This window comes from Gymnoscopelus braueri, assembly GCF_963280865.1.
Source record: "Gymnoscopelus braueri genome assembly, chromosome: 21".
NCBI lineage: Eukaryota > Metazoa > Chordata > Actinopteri > Myctophiformes > Myctophidae > Gymnoscopelus > Gymnoscopelus braueri.
This window is the reverse complement of record NC_137623.1, coordinates 30,555,559-30,577,996: the sequence shown is the minus strand read 5'-3', so window position 1 is coordinate 30,577,996 and position 22,438 is coordinate 30,555,559. Positions and strand designations below refer to the sequence as shown.

The 22,438-nt window shown below is 45.6% G+C and overlaps 1 protein-coding gene across 1 annotated transcript in view; it reads left to right on the top strand.

Annotated features, from left to right (window-relative positions):
- Positions 1 to 21,185, top strand: part of jcada (junctional cadherin 5 associated a) — a 24,917-nt gene extending 3,732 nt beyond the window's left edge. The window contains exons 2-5 of the mRNA XM_080418172.1: positions 7,125 to 7,699; positions 11,213 to 12,145; positions 14,290 to 17,951; positions 18,810 to 21,185. Of these exons, the coding sequence (XP_080274298.1) occupies positions 7,299 to 7,699; positions 11,213 to 12,145; positions 14,290 to 17,951; positions 18,810 to 18,844 (5,031 nt within the window). The 5' untranslated portion in view covers positions 7,125 to 7,298 and the 3' untranslated portion in view covers positions 18,845 to 21,185. The remainder of the gene's footprint in view (positions 1 to 7,124; positions 7,700 to 11,212; positions 12,146 to 14,289; positions 17,952 to 18,809) is intronic.
- Positions 21,186 to 22,438: the final 1,253 nt, after the last annotated feature.

The following is a 22,438-nucleotide window of genomic DNA, read 5'->3' as shown; positions in this document are numbered from 1 at the left end:
GCAATAACATACAGCCTACTGGGTACTTTTTTGTTGTTATGTTTGTTTGTGTTTAGTTTGTATTTGATTGTTTGGTAGCACAAGCCGTCCTAATGGTTCACATCCCAACTTTCCCTCTGCATTATGAGGGAAGTGTCGTGCAGAGTCCACACTTGATTAGCAGAAAGCCAGAGCGTGCTAACCCTTTGATCATAGTGTTTCTGCCTGAAAAACCACACTACTGTCAATTCCAGTGAGCCCCAGACCTTGACGGACACTAATTACCATGAAACAAGCTGGGTAAGCTGAGGAACAACAGGGTTTGGAATAGCTCGATGCTGGTGAAGCCTAATACATTACATTCCTATCTAGGCATATTGCAGAGTGATTACTAATGTATCTAGGCCTGTAACTACTTCCCAGACTAGTCACCATCAATTTCTCACGGTCTCTGTTTTGTTTCACGTTAGACCAGTATCATCATTATTTTAGACTATTAATAGTCGCAGGGTTTCAGAGTAGTTTTAGTGGGTTTCTCTCTCCGTGCATCAGCCAGGTGATGAGCTCTCAGTTGGAGAACATCTCATGACGTCAATCCCTGCATTCCAGTGAAATTAAGCTAAGCCTGCTAAACAATGGGGAATTAGCACATTGATATAATTACCCTCTCATAGGCAGTGTCTTACTACGCTAACTGGATGCTGCGCAGATTTCCCTTGTGCATTAACACGTTATTATGGTGCTCTTGTGGGCCTGATTATTGTTATTTAAGTTTTCTCTGGAATTAATCACTGATGACGCTGCATTAGTCTAGGAGGACCATTTAATTATTTGTCTGGACATGTTTGTGACAGACCCTGAAGTGAATTAAGACTAAGCCTTGGTGTTGCACTGTGAGATGTGTTACTCCATGGTAGAATAATGCAACAATAACATCCCTCATCCCATACCGCCTTTGATTCGGCTGCCAGCGGAGTCTGACTGTAATACGTTTTGGACTGAAGCAATGTGGCGGGAATGACCTAGAGGCTTGCTTGCTATTGTCTGTAAACTGCCATTCAAAAAGCAAAACAATCGTTGCCATGGGAGATCCTCCGCAAAATATCGGAGTGGGTGTTTTTGGCTAAACCTTTCCATATGAGGTAACTGATCCAGAATGTAAGGGTCCGCCGATCACTGGGGTGTGGATGTTAGAAATAGCACATGGAATGCAATGTTGTGTAATGGACAGTGGAAACATACTTGTTATTATCCATCAATCACGGTCAAGTCTATAGAAGAAATAAAATAGGAAGTCTCTCACTGGTTGTAACGCCAGTACAAAAGCCTTCACAATAAAACCCTCAGTTAATTTAACTCTGAGATTGTAAAACAATTACCATTTGGTAAAAAAAAATGACATTCAGAGTTAGCCTTGCCTAAATGCACGGTGCAGATTTCACTAAGAAGGTAGTACGGCCAGCGGTCCGGGCACTTAGCCTCTAATGTAGCCTGACAGCGTGTCGCGGGTTTGAGTCCCGTTCCCGTCGACCTTTGCTGTTTTTCTCTCCCCGTCTCTCTCCCTCTTTCCTGTCCATCTTCACTTAACTATCAATAAAGGCAGAAAACAAATCTTTAAAAAAGAAAAAAAAGAAGGTAGTGCGTTCTGAATGTCGTAGAGTTCCTAAATCTTGTGGCAACAAGATGAAGGTAGGACAGAGGAGTACATGCTGGCTATTTCTGTCTGACTGTACAGGTCAAGGTACACAGCTCCCCAACCAGGTGAAAGCCACTCGCTGGGCTTACTTTGCTGTTTATACCTTTTGCCAACCATAACATGCCCAGGGCTGCATGGGAAGGGGTGTGTGTGTGGGGGGGGGGTGGGGGGGCAGCGGGGTTACTCCTGATTTACACTTAGTTGCACAGCGGTGTCACGCATCTACAATTTCACAACGTGTCACATGTGTGAACTTGTAGATCTATTTATTTGGCTTTTCTGACTTTATTTGGGATAGTACAGTGAAGATCGGACAGGAAATAGGGAGAGAGAGACTGGGAGTGACACGCAGCAAAGGCCATCGGGCTTGGGAATCGAACCTGCGACTCTGCGGCTGCATTAGAGCCTATGTTGTGTGTGGTATGCGGTATGCGCCTTAACCACTAGGCCATTGGCACCCCCGTAGACCTATTATTTTCGGGGTGCGACGCCAGCATGCGACTACGGTACTGTTAAGTTTCAATCGCCCTTTATTCTGCCAAGAGGCCTACTGGAAAAACTTGCGACATCGTCCGTCCCCCGTCCTCCGCTCTATGTTGTCCCTGGCTGCAGCACATGCTTCCTCAGGAAGAGAGGTGGCCCTCCGCTGACAACATGATGTCACAAAGATAAACAATACTGTGGGACGCTGGCTGCTGAATGTGATGTCTTGTCGTCCCTGAGAAAGTCGTGTACAGTACATCCAGTGGTTCTCAGACTTTGTCATGTCAAGGACCCCTAAATGAATATGGGTTTGGCCGCAGTCCCCCATCAGAAAATATTTTGTGCCAGGTCACCACCATACAAGATTTGTGTTGTTAAATTTTTCCAGAAATATTCCACATTTTCCCAAATTATTTTGAAAATAGCAGAGTTTGTAACAGATGCAGGCTCGGCTAGGGGCCAGGCGAGTACACACCCTCCTAGGTTAGCGGTTCACATACTGTAGCATGAGAGATGGGTGGGAGAAACAGAGGTGCAGCTCTTGCAGCATTATTTTAGTGAGGGGAGTGCGTTTGTTTTGGGTTCTGAATGACCACTGATGTGTTGGTTACTCACACTTTTTGTTTTGTAGTCACATTAGTCGTAGGATGTGTTTTATTAAGCCGCTTGTCTCAGATTTTGTACAGAAAATGGAGCAGGTCTACTAGTTTACGTCGATAGGTCAAATCAAATAGGCTAATGAAGTTTCATCTATTCAAGGTAGACCCAGTTTCCATTAAGTTAGAATCAAACCCAAATAAACAAATGTTCAAACTGTAGATGCACTTAATGGATGTCAGATGTTATTATCTCATCATATTGTTTCAATTAAAAGCAGATCAACCTATCTGAAATTCTGACTCGCTGGCAGCCAGACTGCAGATAATCTTTACCACAATGTTAACAAACTAGCCTCCTCTGTTTTGCTGAACCAGGCCTGTTACTTATTTTCATTGACTCTCTCAGCTGCACACACTATTGATCCATATACACACTGCCACATACTATAGCCTTGTACTGCATACGTCCAATCAATTATTTAGGAAAACGTTTATCACATACCCCAGACGTACAGTAGTAGTGTTAAGTCTAGCCCATTAGTATCCGTGCTGCTGTCTGCTCAAAGCTAACAGCAAAAAATCCCACTTTTGGCTTCTGGCTTCTGTCTAATCTAGGTCTGTGTCCATGCTGTCCCTCCCTGCCCTCTCTCTCTCTCGCTCCCTCCCAAGCCCACTGTGCCCTCATCTCACACCGGCCCATGAATAAGGAGTTGACACCAAAATGTCAACCTGGAAGCCATCAGACCACCGCCGCTGGCGCAACCGACCAATAAAGGCACATGCCTCCTCGCACTGCTAAAAAACGCTCATATCGGTTTTCTAATAAAACAAGCCGTGGCCTTGCCAAGAGATCACTTGACTGCGGAGGCGACTCCCTCGCATCTCTAATTAAAATGTCGAATGATATTACAGTAGTGCAGAGTGAGTGATTAGCGATGTTGAAAATGCAAAGGCTGGTATGAGGGTACTGCACGGCATAATGTCAGCATCATCAGCCCTCATGTGGTTCTGTTTATTTTTAGCTTACTTAGCAGCATATGTTATCCATAAAGTGAGATCGTTAATTTCTCCTGTTTTGAATGAGCCATATCATTAAAATGCAGCAGATCTCCACTATTTTTCCCTCCCTTTTTGGATTTCCAGTTTCAAGAGCAGCACGCTGGCAGAATGGCAATCTTTCTCACACAAGAAGGCATTGTAGAGAAACACAATATTGTTGTGTTTTGCGGAATGAAAGCTGGCCATTGTTGTGTGCCATTTCTTGAATATGGGGTTTTATTTGATATAAAATGGGAAATTCCATTACGTAAGAGAATTAGTTGTATTTAAACTGAGCTTGCCATGGGAAGCAAGAGGTACTGTAGGAGTGGTTGTGCACAAGGGCAGGTCACGTTACACAGGGAAATCCTCAGTTTTGCAGATGATGTAGATAAGCCCCATTTAGTGAAGAGGGAGCAACAGAAATTACCTCAGATTTAGGATCTAACTAGATTAGGTTGCATTATGGGCATTCAGTTGAGCCCACATTTCATTGACATATCATATCAAAAGTGAATTGCCCTGTATATTGGAATGCAGCCCGAGGCTAAACCAGAAGTTTATGTCTGCTTTTGGTGAAGGCCTAATCTACAGGAAGGAAGGGGCGGTGACACGGATCTGACTTCGATCTGGAAGCTCGATCGGTGTCGATCTAAAGCTGCCGGGGTCTTTTCAAGTCTGGCTGTTGACATGAGCTAGTTTCTAGGGATACGGTCTGAAATTTCACAGTTTATCCAGTGAGTTTGGATGACAATACTGATGTGACAAATGACTGTTGAGTGGCTGGCATTTGGCTTAGATCAGGGGGTCTTCAACATTGTTCAGCCCAAGGACCCCTTAGCTGAGAGAGAGATGGAGCAGGGACCCCCCCCCCCCACTGCATATTGTATACAATTGTGTTGCAGAAAAAAACATTTCATAGATTTAATAGTTAGCTTCATAGACTTCATTGACAGCACTATCATGTTGGATTCATGTTAATGTGTATTTTCAGACATTTAACCACTTAAACCGTCAATACTTAGTCAACTTGACCTTTCACTCTGTACTTTGTCTGCTCTTTTTCCCCTCTACACCAAACCTCTTTGCCGAAAATAGCCGATCTACGAGCTCACAACACCTCACAGCGCAAGTCGTTGTGAGCTTGTAGATCTGCTATTTTTGGCTAAAGTTCTCCTCAGAATAGGAATGCTATACCTCAATTCCTCAAATGGTTAATGTAAAATAAATTATCCTATCACCCAAAGATTTGGTGCCCCCCCTGTAGTAACTCCAAGGACCCCCAACTGTTGAAGACCCCTGGCTTAGATACATTGAGCACATGAGTTGAGTGAAGTAAACAGCACAGCATTCAACACCAGTTGAAGCTAAGTTAATAAAATAAAGGTCAGAGCATGCCTCATCTACAGTACAAGCACATGAAATCATACTTATGTATAATAGCCACTTATCTCTGATCTATACTTCGCACATGTCACGTGGCGAAAATATCTGATGTAGAAGCTATTTGTGATGCGTTGTGCTTGTGAGTTTGTGGATCTTCTATTTTCGAAATGTTTAGACATTTCTCAATGATGACACGCCCAAAATAGGGACGCCTTGTTGAAAGTCGTTAACACTGATGCGTTAACTCTGTGCACAAGGATCACCCTGCTATCCTGCTTAACCGAAAATCTAGACTGTCCTTGACAATTGGAAAGAGTTAAACCTGAAGGGGGGGAAAAAGTATTAGCTGGGTAAGTGCCAAGAGTCAATCCTCCAAAACTAACAGGGTTAAGGTTTTAAATGAAAAAGATAATCGTATTAGAGGGCCAGACATACAAAGAGAGCAGCATTTCACGGTGTTGGATCCCGTTAATCACCAACAGTAGTCTGCTATCTCGGGGCTCAGGTGGAGGGGAGGAGAGGAGAGAAAAGCAAGGCTGGAGGGAGAAAGCTGGAGGAAATAAGGGGTGGCGTTGTCATCCTCTCAGCCCAGACCTCTTTTTCTATAAAAGATGTTTATGTTATTTATCCCTATAAAATAACCTGCTAACGTCTGAACTAGCCTGGTTGAATCAAAGCTAAAAGGAAGCCGTTGATGTAATTGGAGCTGCGCTGAGGATCTTGGGCTGCTGTTGTCATCTGCCATTTCTTATTGAGGACAGCGGATTTGTGGGCAGTCATTTCATTTCAGTCAGTAGTGAGTGAGCTGTAGAAGCATCTGTCCCGTCGACAAGCCTTTTCCAAAGACATTACATCCACACAGCGGCCTCATCTACCCTGCCAGTTGTGATTCAGACTCTGCTTATGATTTCAGTGCCTTATCAGTTCCACTTAACAGTTCGTTCCATTGGAGTATTTCATCGGAAATATTGTTTTATTGCATAATAGATCAATCATACTGCTACTGTGATGCTTTAATATTGAGCCGTTATATTTGCTATAAAGTATAGCCTATAAACAAGCAGGTTTTCTAATGGGAGCAAAGCATTTCAAAGGTTATTGATGCCTGCAGAGAATCTGGCGTACGTTTAGAGAGTCTGTTTCCCTATTTTTCCCTCAACAATTTCAGAATTGAAATTGGTTTTTCGATAGCCAGCCCTAATCCTGAGGTTTTTAAATTCGACATTAAGAAATGTCCCTCTGCCTTAACCAGGCAGTGATTTCTCGCTTCTTAGATTAGGATTTGGATGGGGATGGTTGGAGGGAGGAAAAAAAAGAGAGAAGAGAAAGATGAAGAAGTAGCCTACATCTTTCGTCCAACAGCCGTACCGTGGTCGCCCAAACCCCCCCCCCGGCACCTCATTGATTCCAAACGTGAAACACAGCTTGGCTGCTGCAAACAGCCACCTTCCAGCTATACTGTGCACACAGGTCTACAGGGAGCGAACTGTAAACAATTACATTTTGTAATTTGACTGCAGTACCAGTGATCATCTTAAAACTGTAGCCGTAGTCGTCACTGACGCCCGGCGTTACTTTGGACCAGTAGATGTCACGGGTTGGGATGTGAGCGACATGACGCCAGGGTTGTTGCTGGGGGGACCGGAGAAGAGAGGGAGGAAACGCGGGCAAGGCTGCTAGTGGTGGGAAGAGCGAGCGATGTCGGTTTGACGTGGTAGCTCAGGAACCGGGTGGGGGGGATGGGGGGGCTGATCTTTTTTCGTCTTTTTGTGTTCTTTTCCTTGGACTGTCCATTCCGGTCGAGACCCTTGTCAATGATGGGACACGGGCAAGAGAGGATAATGGTTTTAACGTCACCTTTTCTCCCTCTTTCTCTCTCTCCCTCTCTCTCTCTCTTTCTTTCTCTCTCTTCCTGTCATTCCCTCTCTCTCTTGTTTTCTTAGTGATGGCCTCAGCTGTGCAGCTGTGCTGGCGATCCCGCCGCTGCGCATAGGGAAGAAGCAGAGACGCCGTGACAACCAAACTTCCTCCCTCCTCCCTCCTCCCTCCCTCTCCCACTCTGTTCCCGCTTTAAAGAGCAACATCGAGAAAACACACCAGCATAAACAAATGTGACCATGTACAGCGTGGAGGACCTCCTCATCTCTCACGGATACAAGCTCCCCCAGCACTCCTCCTCTTCCGCGGCCCCCACCCCCACCCCGGACGCCGCCTCCTCCTCCTCCTCGCGCCAGGCGCCCTCGCCCCCGCCCCCGTCCTACGGCAAGCGGCACGACGTCCTCGAGATCCGGCCCGGCCACGGGACGGTGAATGGCTACGAGAGGGACGTCGGGGGCCTGGGGTCCTACGGGACCAACGGCGGTGGCTCCAGGCCGCCCACGGGTTGCAGGGTGGCGTTCTCCAACAACAACGAGCCCCGGGACAGGGACAGGGACAGGGGCGAGGGCAGACAGGAGGTGGACGGCCGCAACCAAGGAGACACGCACTCTCTGGGCGAGTCCTTGACCTCAGACAGCGGGTGAGACGTCGTTCCGTGTTGTGCCCTGAGCCGCGAGGCTCCTTGGCTCCATTTGCCATATAATTATGTCATTGGTTCCCAACGTTTTCTGGACCAGGGCCCGCTTGAAAATCTCAAAAGCGTTTGCCATGTTAAAAGTGGTCAGATGGGTGGACCCACGTGCATTTTCAGAGCATGCCTATTTTAACGATCAATCAGGTGATTGTGTTCCGGCTTGGATTAATGGAACTAATATACAGTAGTATACTTTAAAGTTGTACAATGCAGGTTCACAAATAACGATTTTTAGCAACCTCTGCTGGTCACTACCGTCACTGCATACAATTTTCCGTAGTCCTCGATTACCCAGAATTCCATTTGTTTTCACCGGAAGCCGGAAGCGTTTCAAAAAGCGTTCTTTTAATTGTTTTATACTATCTGCGGATCGTTTCTCTTAGCCAGTGGAGCATTAGTTACCATGAGCTGTGTTTTCTTTTGCTGTTGTTTTTCGATGTTCCAATCCTACATTCTCTTAAAATCAGCGTGAGGTTCCTTTTTGTTATTAGCGCGGTAGTTCCTGGCCAAACAGGAAACCGGTGCGGTAGTTCCTGGCCAAACAGGAAACCGGTGCATTTTCCGGCCGGATGACGTCATTTTCGCGGGAGAGTCTCCCCCGACACCGTTCAATAGAAAATATATACTGTAAATAAAAGGCTTTCGGGGGTGAAATTCATGGAGTGGGTGTTGTGAAACATTTGCCACTCACAAAAGATATACAATTTAACTTTAGTTTTTGTTTTAAAGTTACCTAGTATTACTTTAAGTTCCTATTTGTCGGTTTCACAATGAAAACAAATGTTTTCAATTTTTTTAAAGAGATTTAGTTTATGTTAACCTTAGTCTTTTGCCAATTATTTGGGGGTCAACTTGCAATATCCTCACAGCCTACCAGTGGGCCCCGGCCCACAGGTTGGGAATCGCTGCCATATGTGGTTGCTTGCTGGTCGTTGTTTAATAACAGCCGTCTGTAAAAATCAATGAAAACGCTAAACTAGGATTTCTGCATGATGGCTTTTTTTGGCACCTCATTTTGAGCTGATCTCCCCTCCTACTCCCTCCCTCCCTCTCTCCCTTCATCTCTGTTGCTCCCAACCCTCCCTCCTTTGGTCCCAGCCTCCCATTTCATCTTTATTCCCCCCCCCCTCTCTCTCTCTCTCCCTCTCTCCTTCCCAATAAAGTCAGGGGCTGGGGAGGAGGGATAATGTGTGCTAGAGTCTTAATCTGCCACATGGGACCCTGGAGTTGTAAACAAAGCTGCTATTGGGCAAATGCTCCGTGCCCTGTTGAAGCCCAGGCTTGCACACACACACACACACACACACACACACACACACACACGTGTGTGTGTGTTGTGTGGCCATGGACTCACAGAATTGTACACAATCAGAGGCACACGCACGCATGTACACACGTTGGTAGGTACGCACGCACGTGCTGTTTGCATGCGCGTGCGAATGCATGCATGCATGCACGCACGCACACGTACGCACACGGTTTGCCAGGTTTCTCAGAAGCTCCCAGGGCCCGTGATCAATATGTCCGTCCCTACGGTTTCAAAGGCGTTATGCCTCCTGGTATAATGCATGTGCATCAATAATACAGGCCATGTATAGTCTTTTTTTAAATATGCATATGGGGGCTAGGCTATATTTAGCTCAGTCTGGAGTTACGCAAGTGAAACCCTCCTGGGGAAGAGAGTGTTAAAAACGTACTGTACAAAGCCTGAGTTATACTTGGTTGCACATGGGTGTCGCGCACCGACACTAGCGATCTACAAGCTCACAACGTGTCGTGGTGCAATGCGTTGTGAGCTTGTAACTGGGTTATTGTTTATGCATGACACCGGCGCACAACCAAGTATAAATCAGGCATAATGTTTCCTGTAGCAGCCTATCCGGTGTCTTTGATGAAACCGGGCCTGTTTGGTTTGCCTATTCGCTGTGGTTCTGGAGGTTACGGGGTCTGTAACTGAGACAAAGCCAATACAGCGATTTCCCCTGTACACACAGTTAAACAGGCTTGTCAGATTTGTTTCCCCCCCCTGTGCACTGTTTGGCTGATTCCAGTTTTTCTAATCCATTTTTTGCCAACAGCCAGTGATAGACTGGGAATCTGAAAATAGTCATATGACCTTGAATAATATTAAAGTGTGTGTGTGTGTGTGTGTGTGTGTGTGTGTGTGTGTGTGTGTGTGTGTGTGTGTGTGTGTGTGTGTGTGTGTGTGTGTGTGTGTGTGTGTGTGTGTGTGTGTGTGTGTGTGTGTGAGTGAGTGAGAGAGATAGAGTAAATTATGAGACTGTGTAATCCACATTTTCACATCCCCTGCTCTGACAGCACCAACAGAGTATTTTTGGAATGGGAAAGTGGGAATAGCAATACATACTGTAATGCGTTGCCATTCCTGTCTTTTTCTTGTGGATCCTTCCTTACACACCCTCCCCACACCGTCCGAGGCCGTTTGTCCTCGCTGTTTAAGTTTGGATAAGGAACAGGCCCATCTTGGCTGTCCCATTAGGCTAGTACTTAGACCCAATTAGACTAATGATGATGGCGATGGCAACTCATCTTATATGAGATGCCCCCGAAATGCGGTGAAATGCCTCGGTCGACTGCACCCCAGCACACGTCCCGGCCCAGCAATGGGCACGGATTGGAAATGTCAAGGATGTGCTGCCGTCGCAGGCCCCACGGGCGCACATACATATGCATGCGTCTTGATGGCATTGTCCAACCGTCATTCGGCCACTGCACAAATAGCCATAAATAAACAGGCTCTACCCAGATACCACTGAGCATCAGTGCAGCCAATCAAGGCAAAGTCCCCTTAGATGCAGGAGCGCTCCTTGGAGCGGTCTATTGAGGCAGGATTGTATTTTTTTAACCAAGGTTGAGAGAGCTCAAGAATGGAGGAAAATCGAAAGATGATTGTCAAATGACCTGAGCTCTTCGTCTGTCATGAAGGGCATCCAGGACTAACAGCGTCATCGTGTAATGTGATCATTATGCCCAGTGGAGAATCATGGTACCAAGTACTACAGCGTCATTCATGGCTAGCTGTCGCCACCTAGTGGGGGAAAGACGTAAATGTTCATATTTTACACTAGCAAGTAACTGTTTCATTTATTTCATTCTGGTTGGATTTAAATTGCTATGTATTTCAATGTTTAACAAATCTAAATGTAACATGTTGCATTATTGTCTGATTATCTAAACAAGTATACAGTACAGTGAATCACGCAATCACACACAGGCTCCCCCAGAGTTAGTGTTGATGTGTCATTAAGCAAGACACTTGAACCCCCAATTGCTCCCGATGAGCAGGTTGGTGCCTTGCATAGTTTCCTCCGCCGTCTGCGTATGAATGTGTGTGTGTCAGTGGCTGAATGTAATGCACATTGTAAAGCGCCTTGGATAAAGGTGCTATATAAATGCACCATTTACCATTTTACAATCTTTCATTGTGTCTCCTTTCAGGTTCTGTGACGGTCCCAGAGGACCACACCCTCAGTCTAAGGACGTGGCCTACTGGAGGAGGAGAGGCCAGGATTTCACCGTGCTCCTGGATTATGCCGACTTCAGGGAGCCTCCTGGAGGAGGACCAGGGGAGTACAGCAGGCAGCCTGGGCCACAGCAGCCGAGAGGTCAGGAGATGCCCGCCGAGGAACGGCAGAGGGCAGCTCAGGAGAGGCAGCGCTGGGCAGCCCAGGCTCAAGCCCAGGCCCAGGCCCAGGCACGAACCAGAGAGAGGGAGGCTGCCCTCCACCAGTGGAGGATGGCCGCCGAGAGGAAGTGTCAGAGCCTAGGCACCGAGGAATGGCGTCCGGCGGTGAGCTTCGCCCGCCAGCTGTCAGAGAGCGAGGGTGAGCGCTGGGCTCAGGAGCAGCAGCGTCTCCATGCCAGGACGCCGGAGGGCATGGTCGTCCACCCCAGGACCAAAGCCAAATCGCAGTCGCTGCCCCGGATGCTGATGCAGCCCGACAGCCTGCAGTATGTGGACATGACCTCCTCCGGTCAGGAGCTGTACAGGAGAGTCAACGGCCACCCGCTCTCACCGCATGACATTTACAGGGTTCCCCGCTGGCCGGAGAACGGCCGACCGGCTAGCGCCACCCAGCTCTCCGTTACACCAAAGCCACGCTTCACCAGACCCCCCAGACCCCCTTCTTACGAGGTGCACCAGCAGATCAGGGGTAGCTGTGAGGTGTTGTCTGGGTCTGGGAGAGATTCAGTCGTTCCCCAGGCCAGGGACCGAACACCACTGCCCCTGTCCAGGGCAGGTGACCCTCAGCTGGACTATTACGCATCGGACTCTGGACCCCCCGGATACATCCCTCCCCCATCATACAAGAGAGCACCTGTCATTCCAGGGGGTCATCGAGGCTATGGCGAAATCCCTGTTGGCTACAGGTAAATTACTCTTTTAAAAAAAACACATTAAAATATGAGTTTCTGTTCAGTTATGTTTAGATTGTTCTTCAATGCATAGCATTGTTTCACTCTCAGAGACTATATGTCTGCTAAACATTAGTTTATAGTATTGCGATGCCTGTCGGAATGCATGCCCCATTGGTTGTACCCATTGTCAGAGTACTTAGTGCGGTATCCATTATCATAGTATAGCACTTTGAGGCCAGTCTGTGACGTCAGTACTGTGATGTCATGTTGATTGCATCAGGGATCTCAATATATGGAGATCTATAGATATTGAACCGCTGATCCGACCGACTTCACACTGGGCACCACACTTCTTCTGGTCCTCGGCGATACACACGGCAAGTTTAAAGTCGATCGGTCGGTTGTCGAGAAACTTGAAGAACAGAACACACACACACACATGCAGAGATTTACTGACATTATTTTTGGTGAAAAAAGCCTGCATATCGTTGGTGTCCAGGACAAACCAGCTAACTCCATTTTCATGTTTTTTTTTTTTTTCATAAATCAACGCTATTGAACACCCTTTAAGTCTGTGTAAAAAATCAAAACATTTGAACCAATGAAAAGTATTAAAAAGCGCCTCTGACAAAAACTCCCAACTCCATTGGATCCTCAAACTGTCCGTCAAAAACAAACAACTCCCCCCCTCTCCTCTCCAGTGCTGCCTTTTAACAGCATGAGCAGAGCGCGCTGCGCAGTGAGCGAGGAGGAGGAACACGTAAACAAACTCCCCGTAGTCTGTTAAAACTATGCAGTGTACCTGTTTATCAAACTTAGCACTGACGCTATTGTTATGAAAACAATCATTATATTTCTAAAATCTATGAAGTGTTTAATGAGGAGAGCAATGTGACAAGAAGAAAGGCGTTCATAGCATTTCTGTCGCGCTAGTTCTACTACCTCTTTGCAGAAGTTATTGTAATATTTAAAGTCCTGTTTATTATTGTAGGCCTATATAATAAGTGTCATGAAGCATCAGGGCATTAATTCACACGTTGTTGTGATGCATTGTGAGCTTTTGGGAATTTGTAGCCTTTTGAAACCTCTCCCTCAGCAGCGAGTGGAGCTATTGTTGTTTGGACACCTAACTCCATTTCAGCTTGATTTCTGCTCGTCTGAAACTACTAACTCCACTTGCGATGGATTTGGGTAAAGTGTTGATAATATAATGACACATGCAAGTATCTGACAATATATAAAGTCACTATACCAACTTTGATGAGGCAGTATTGCTTTGTTTTGAAAATATAAGGTTTTCTTCATTTCCTGAAAAACTTATATTTCGTTTTTTCGTTTCCTGAACAATGAGCGTTTTGGAGTTAGCAGGTTCGCGCTGGACAGCAGAGATATACTGGTATCGGTTGAAATCGGAATTAGAAATGACTAGTCCATACCCGGTCGACGCATCCGTGGCGGGATATGCGCACATGATCTGGCAACCCGGGAGGCAGTTCGTCCCATAGCTGGGCAGCCCCGTAACCATGGCGACATTCTTTGACACAAAAACGCTAATAAACAGCTGAGATTTTATGATATCGAAAAACGGGCAGTTCCGTGGGCATGGTAATGGTCAATGGCTGTGTAAAAATTCAGATCAATTGCTCCAGCCAGTGAGGAGAACCAGGCAGACAGTTTTGGTCTTACCACCACCACCACAGAGGTTTCTCAAATTATAAGAGGATGAAGCCAATATCGGACATCCATAATACGTTTTGTCCACAAAATGCTGTTTTACATTGGGCAATGTATGTAAAATATGAGTAATGAAACATGCAAGGTTATTTTCCATAGATTTCGTGAATATATTGTACCTATGTGAATGTACACATCTGATTACAAAGATAAAATGTCAGGCCCCGTTCTTGTCCACCATTAGTGGAACATTAAATCAATGCATCGCCTAATATCTGGTGATATTTATTTGTGATTATTAATTGAACTGTCCAATACTATGAGGATGGCATGCCTATGACTCCTGGTGATTCACATTCGGCCCTTAATCGACTAAGAAATTGTACAGTTTGTGTCAGAGGTTTGCCAACATTCATCATTATTCTTCTAGCCTAGCCTGTTTTGTGTTCTTTGAAGTAAAACTGCATTGTCATAATTCCCAGGTACCGAGGGGACGTGTACCAGCAGATGCAAATGGTTCCGGATGGGTCTCATTGGTACTCCAGATATCCAGCCGGCCTATGGCCTGATCCCCAGAGAGAGAGGAGTGTTCAACTACCCAGCCGTAAGCAGCTGTACCCTGGCTACGCCGTCCAGGAGCGCCCTGGCGGAGGAGTCCAGTACATCCCCTTCGATGACCCCCGCGTCCGTCACATCTCCTCAGCCCTCGGTGGCAACTCCCTGACGGACGCCGACAAGATCCGCCACATCCGCAACGAGCTTCCCAGCGTCACCGTGTCGGAGCCTGTGTCCGACGACAGTGCCTTCTTGCCTCCGCCGTTGGGGCCCTTTGTCGCGGCCAAACAGACCGCGGTGGCCCACCTGACATCTTCGAGCGACTATGACAATGAGAACGACAGGTGGCACAGCGATTTGCACAAAGAGACTGTCGATAACTTCCCAGCAACCGACCAAAACTGTAACAGATATTCCAAAAACCAAGGTCCTCCACCCTCACCCTTGTCAGCCTTCCAGGCCACAGTGGTGGCCTCCTCCTCCTCATCTCGCCAGGGTTCCAACTCAAACCAGGGCTTCACGGAAACCATCACCCAGGTGAAGAAGATCGTCCCAGACTCAGGGCCAGAAAGTAGCAGGAACAGTAAGAGGAGGGTGAGCGAGACAATTTTCTGCCTGGTGTCCGTCCCCATTCACACGCCAACTAATATTAACAAAGACTCTGCCGCAGATCAGAACAATAACGAGATGATACCAAGTCTGACTGTCACCAACACTGACAGTGTCACTCTTGGCCATACGGACAACCTGAAACTCCGCAGCAAGTCCATGGCCGACATGCCCCTCAGGCCCCATCACTCCCACTTCCACACCAGCAGCACATCCTCAATGAGGAACTACAAGAGAGCTCCATTAAGAAAGGAAATCATAGACGCTTGGGCCCTCCAGGCCAACGAGGATAAGGAGTTGTGTTACGCTGGGTCCTGGCCCGGAAACCAGTACCGAAATCAGGAGACCCAGACCAGCTCCCCCTTGACGGTGAAAAGTCCAGGCCCTCAGAGCCCTTCGGGGGTACAGGAGCCTGGCCAGTATGCCCCAGAGACAACCACAGACACTGGCTTGGGGACAGACAGCAGCGCTTCGTATGGCTGCCCCATGGCTGGCCAGAAGAACCTCCACACCTCCAGCAACAGCGCCTTCTGCCGCCTCAGCCTTGGCCCAGATCAACCTTCATCTCCACAGTCCTCACAGTCGACCCCATCCTCACCATCCAAAGAGGCGAGTGAGCAGGGAGACCAGCACCCATCATCCCCCAGGAAGAGTGCCTCCAATCCCGCAGATGGTGAGGAGCAGGTGGCCTTCGGTCAGTTTCTGCTGAAGCCAGTGAACCGGCGGCCCTGGGACGCCATAGGGGAGCTGGAGTACTTCAACCAAGAGTTCGAGGATACGATCAGGAAGAGGTCTAATGTGGAGCAATGCATTGGGGAACTGGAAGAGGTGCACGAGAACATATTGGAGCTTAGCAAATCAGCACACATGAATGCCGCCCCAGATCCAGGCAGGCAAGCACTTAGTCTTCCACCAATGCACATGAATAAACCCAAGAGCGTGAAGACCAGATCAGAGTCCTGGAGTTCTAGCATTGATCCAGACTACAGGGAGGTGAGGAGTGCGTTCTCCAGGCCACAGGAGAGAGCCAACACCAGACCAGCAACAGATGAGTTATCCGCACCACCAGAGCACAGCCCCAGACAACGTGCCTCCCTGCACCAACCAACGCAACACTCTGACCCCAACCAGGTCTACAGGCAAGACATCCCAGTCCCCCAAGAGTCTTTACTGCGGGATGTGGGATTAACTGTCTACACAGAGACTCCTGAAGGTCCTGGAGGAACAATCCAACGCTCCCTTTCAGTTCCAACTCCGCTAGATCACCAGGAGGTCAGTCTGTCTGTGGAGTTGTCATGGGAGAGCAGTACAACATGTGTTAAAGATGGTGCTGGCTTTGAGCACAACCCAGATAAAGAGCTTCAAGCTGAGGCGCATGCTGAGGCAAAGGTTAAAGCAGATGACACATCACGATTCAGGCCAAATTTGATCATCCGCAGGGCCAATAGTGAAAATAGTAAACCGTCCTCATCATACATCGGCAGGCTGACCAGAGAGGCCGCGTTTTCCTTTGAGGACGACGGCTTAGATGAGAGATTTGTCTTCCCAGACCGTCTGACCTACAGAAATGATTCAACAATAGCCGACAAGCACCTGGAGATCTTGTTGATCCGGGAGAAAGCCAACTCATTGCCTGCCGAGGACCTCAGCAATCTGTATGAGGTCAAATGCGCTAAGGGCATCCCTGAGAATGAGTCCATCGAGCAGCGGGCAGCCAGGATCCTGGGCATAGCTGTGCCGGTGGAGGCCTTGGGCGTGGCTGACAGACAGGCAAAAGATAAGCAGGATGACTCAAACATCTCCATAACCACCACTGATAAAGACATTAAAGACCTTCCAGTTGAAACTGAAACACACAACAGTGAAGACAGAGAGACACAGCAGGTAGCACGAGAGTGTGAGCAAGTGAACGAGGAGTCCCTGAACAACCACGGACAGGAGGAGTCAGAGGAAGACACAGGGACAAGAGCAGGTGATGTGGACCATACCGCGGACAGACAAATGCCTGGTGACAACAACCACAGCGACAGTGGCGATAGCCACAGCAGAGAGAGCCAACAAACCGTGGCGCTGGGCCTACCCGAGTTCCCACCCAGCTCACTTCCTCTGTCCCTGCCCGTCTCCCCCGATGGGAAGTTGGCACTGAGCACCTGCAGCGGGGAGACGAAGGGACGCGGAGCAGCCTCTAAGTTAATCGAATCCCTGCAGGACAAGCTGAGCTCTTCCACGTACTCATCATCGACGTCTTCGTGCAGATCATCCCCAGAGAGAATGGCCCGTTTGAAGGAATTGGACTCTGTGTCCCGGATAAGACGACTCAGCCTCCAAAGTTCCGGAGACTACTGCGAAGAGGCAGACGCAGAGGACAGAGATGGAGACAGAGATGCGGAGGAGGCTGGAGCTCAGGTAGAGACAGAGGGACAAGTGGCGGAGGAAAAAGGTGACAAAGAAGAGGGAGGGGAGGAGGAAGAGAAGGACTCAGGAGATGAAGATGTCAGCCAGGATGATTGCGAAAGGTGTGGTGAAAGGACAGAGGAAGCAGAGGAGGAGGAGGTACACGAAACAGGACGGCAAAGGGAAGAAGAGGCGTTTGAGGTGGAACTGAACATAGAGGAAGAAGAGCTGAGCGGAGAGATCACAATATGTTTGGAGAATGAGGAAGTGGCCGCATTGAACATGGAGGAGTCTCAAAGAAACGTGGAGTTCGAGCTGAAAATCGAGGAGGATGAGGATGAACACAAGCCCTCGAGGGAGGATCAAATCAAAGAGAACACGCTGGATGTTGTCAGAGAACAAATGAGTGAAGAAGCTGAACGAGGGGAACTGCCCAGGCCAAAGCAACGTACCAGGGCTCAGAAACCCCCACTGCTCCCCAAACCTCGCAGCGTGCCCAAGAGAGAGATCACCCTGCCCCTCAGCTTCAGCAGTGTGACCTGTGGTTCCAGTTCTCTGGAGGACGAGGAGGTGCTCTCTGTCTCAGGTGGGTGCTGAAGTGGTGCACACAATATATTATTATATAATTTATATTATATTTATTTTTGATGCAGGTTTTGCCTCAGCAAATCAAAGAATGAAACAGAGCATTAATTATATTATTCATTATCCTACATGTATTGTAAAATGTATTTTAGACTTATTTTGAACATCCTTGTTTAAAGGGATAGTTCAACCAAAAGGTTTTTTTCTATCGATTAGTCACCCCATAGAGACTTCAATTCATGGCAATTTTTTTGTTTTTGTCACATTCCTAAGCCAATAATTTGATGTCCAGCGGACCGGTAGGCAGCGGTTCTGGTAGGAGACACAAAGGAGACTCTTTGTGTGTCCTACCGGAACCGCTGCCGGTCATCAAATTATTGGCATAGGAATGTGACAAAAACAAAAAAATATCCATGAATTCAAGTCTCCATGGGGTGACCAATCGATAGAAAAAAAGTCATTTTGGGGGTGAACTATCCCTTTAATCTGTAATTATTTAAATTTACAAATATTGAATTCATTTACATCATTCTAACACTTTAAAGTCATTGCCCAGCTCTAATTGTGAGTTGCCAATGAGACTCTGTGCCCTGGGATAGAAATGGTGTAGAGTGTTTTCTTTGCTATAGACCAATTATTTGTTTACCAACATTGAGACTGGACACACAGGTGATTGTTTCATGCAATCAAGTGAGGCCCGTCCTAGCGAGACCTGACAGAATGGGTTTCATTTAGTGCCGGCCTGTGCGCGCATACTGGTTCTTATCAGTGTGACGTCGTCTGTTAAGGGGTCTATAAAGAAGAACTAACATGAACCTTGAGTCTTGTTTTTAATTGCACGTCCTTATCTTGTCCTCAGACTCGTACGACCCTAGCCGAGTGGAGAGGGTGTGATTTCTCCGGCACAACTCTGGGAATCTGTCTGGTTCACGTTAACAGCTTTTCGGGACAACAAAGCTTTCATCTCACCTCATGACTCGGGTGCTGCGACCGCCTCCCCCCCCAATATTGTCACACAATGCTCCTCATGAAAAATGTTTGCCCTGGTGCTCCGGAAGCCTTTCTACAGCCAAACAAAAGTGCCACCACTCACCAATTCTCCGGGCCTTCATTGCTTTTCAACGTCCTCTTCTTTCTATTCCCATTGTTCAATCCACCGCCACTCAAAAGTTTTGAACAGACGAGCTTCCACCTCTTTCTTTTTACTTTGTTTTGGGGGAAAGTGCATGTTCATCATTTGCCATCAGCACTCTGGCTCCCTGTTTGTGCTGAAATATGAATGTAAAAGTGTGTCTGCTCTCCAAACGAAAGACAGAGAATACGAACAGAAAGAAAAAAAAACTATGAGAAAAGGGTATTATGTTACAATCAGTGTTAACCTACACCAAATGTAAATAATAAAGAGTTATAAGATTTTATTCAGAAGAAAAAGAAAAGATTTTATTTGATTTCAGTGCTGAAGAAATTTATATTTTCTTATCTGCGTTTTTTTGCAAGTGTAGTTTAGGGGTGTAATACCAATAACTAAATCCCCTTGTCTTTATTCTTCTACTTCTTGTGCGATAGAGAATGTACTTCTAGAGGCTGGATCAGAATGAGAAACACTGTGTTTTCTTTGAAAAGTCTCACTCAAGAGCAATATCGTCATTGCACGGGGCTTCGGTGGAAAAAGCTTTGAGTAGCAGTTAGTCCGCAGAGCAAGCATCACCTCACACGCTTCAGCCTTGTCATAAAGGGGTACGCTGGAGGCTGTGCTGCTGTAAGATGGCTGGTTTGGTGTTTATGAGCACCTGAGAATCCTTAGTTTCAAGTACCCAAGAGATCGCACTCGGCCTGTTACGTTATCCGTGTAATGCTCACCAAACTGCCCGGAAGAAAAATAAGTCATTTGGCAAATGTTATTTTTGTTAATCAGCTCTCATACTGTATAAAAAAAGAAGACAAAATATATATATATTTTAATGCGTTAACAGAAGTTTATATTTAACCGTGCAGTTGTGATTGGACCTTAGGCGGTTTAAGATTGACTTGTGCAAATATATCTTATTTCAAAAGTGTTTTCTTCTTTTTGTGCAAGAAAAGATAGATATAGCTCTATTGATCGCAGTGTGCCTTGTACACACTACTGTGTTTGTGGAGAAGTATTTTGTGTGTAAAACTCCAGTATTTTTCAGTGAACAGTACTTTACTCTACTCTGGACAGTTAATCTGGACATGAGAAGTTTATTGATGAAAGATCCAGTGTTATTTTGGCAATAATACCCAATATTAAGTTAATGATGCTTAATATGAATGCTGTACAGAACTTTACCACTGAGATACTTAGCTATGGTATCTGAGTGTCTAATAATTTCATATAACTTTCAACATATCATTGCTTTATAAGGTGGCAGCAGAATACAATTTATTTACACATTTTTCACTAGCGGGATAGCAATACAGAAAAGGTTTAAATAACTTACCCAAGCAAACTAGATGCTATGCTTAGGGCATTAACGTTTGCTGGGTTCAGTACACAATGCGAAGTAAAACTGTGTCTTCAATGTTCATTTGGTGATATCGCTTGCACCACATTGCTGTTGTCTCTAACCCCCGTCCTGATCCACTCACATTTGGTGTTAAACATGTATGGATCCGGTAGAAGACTTGCATGAAAGTGGTTTTCGTTTTCCGTTTGCCAGAGAAAGTTGGGTAGGAGATTTGTCGTCCTCAATAACAACAATCCAATCCCTGTACCTCTGTGTTCCAGGTAGACTTACCATTAGTTGGTCATTCTCATAGATGTTTTTTGTACTACAGGTTATTTGTAACATATATATTATTGGTGCACATCTTGCTTTGATATTTTCTATTTTCATACCGAAGTCTGTACAGCTTCTTCTTTTTCCCCCCTTTTTTTTGTATGTGCAGGCATTTTTATTTCTCTTGCATGAAATGCATAAGATGTTACAGAGAGAAAGGTGTATTTGCATATAATTGCATTTGGTACTAGTCTATCCAATAAGCAACTGTTATATTTCATATAATTCATATTTTATTTTCAAAAGTTATGCAATGTATTTAAACCAGAACACGGTATTTTTTAGATTATTGTAAAAAGGGAATTGTTTGAAGGCACATGTGTCTATATTTATGGTGTGATCATTAAGAATGGACATGAATACAGACACTTGTGTACTGCCATTGTATAATACTGCAGTGCAGACTATTCAGAAATAAAAGTCTTTGCATGTAAGATGTTTGCACCTGATATTATTGTCTAAAATCTGTATTTTAGTGTAAAGATAACATGACAGATTGAAAAACAAAATCATCTTTGAAGGCAGGCAGTCAGTTTTACAGAATGACTTGGAAAAGTAACATAATTCTTACAGTGTTATCAACTAGGCCCACTGTGGTTTCACATCATAGCATGGAATGAGTGGATGCTCTGAGGTCCATTTGTATCATAAACATAAAGGTAACTTTTTCGGCTGCTAATGTAGCCTAATACTTGTAGGCCTACAGATGACGCCCATATGCCTGCATACAGCCAAGCATTACTGTAGCAAACTCTTATGGCTTAGCCTTAGGCTACTGGTGAACGTACATTTCCACTTCTACAAATCTTGCAGAAAACAATATCTTTATTCTTGACTCTGAAAATTGTATGTTGAACTATGAGAAACACATATGCCACCTCGGTGTGACTGTCACAGATCACAGAGAAGATTAAACTTACCTACCTTTATTACTGGTGCAACGTTTCGACCCTTTTAGGTCTTCATCAGGCAAAGATATTTGCCTGATCTTTCATCTCACAGACAAATGGTTTCCTAATTTATTTATTTGATCCAAATACTATTGTCTTATTCATTATTTGTCCCTGAATGTAACCAACATGGTTTTATAATTCCTTTAAGAAATATAATCAACTTTTCAAATGATGTAGTGGATGGTAAGCACAAAATAACCACCACATATTTGTATTCATCATTTCTTTATCAAATTATTAATTTATATCATCATATCATGTGTGACAGGACTGACAGTATTGTGACAGGACTGACTTAATGTCTTGTGTTCTTTAATTAAGTTTAGGTAAGCATTCCTATTTTAAATTATGTTAATGTAATATTAGATTAACATGGTTCAGCCAGGACATATCATAAGGATCTAATTCATTGGAATATGACTGATATTGTATTAAGTAGGTCCATTTTGGCTAAAGACAGGCCATTTTTCAGGATTTGTATTTTTCAAAACAGTTTTAATGAAGATAGAAATAGCTGTTAACCTAATGAATAGTATATATTCCTTTACAGAACAACTTAGTGAAATCAACCATCTCGTCAGTTTTATACGTTTTTGGATTTTCCAAACGACGCATTGTGAGCTTGTAGATGTGCTATTTTCAAATGGCCAAAACATATCTAGGGCTGAAGTGGTGAGTGTTTTGTAGCCGAATAATAATCAAAATCTACAAAGTAACTACTAACTAGTTTTCAT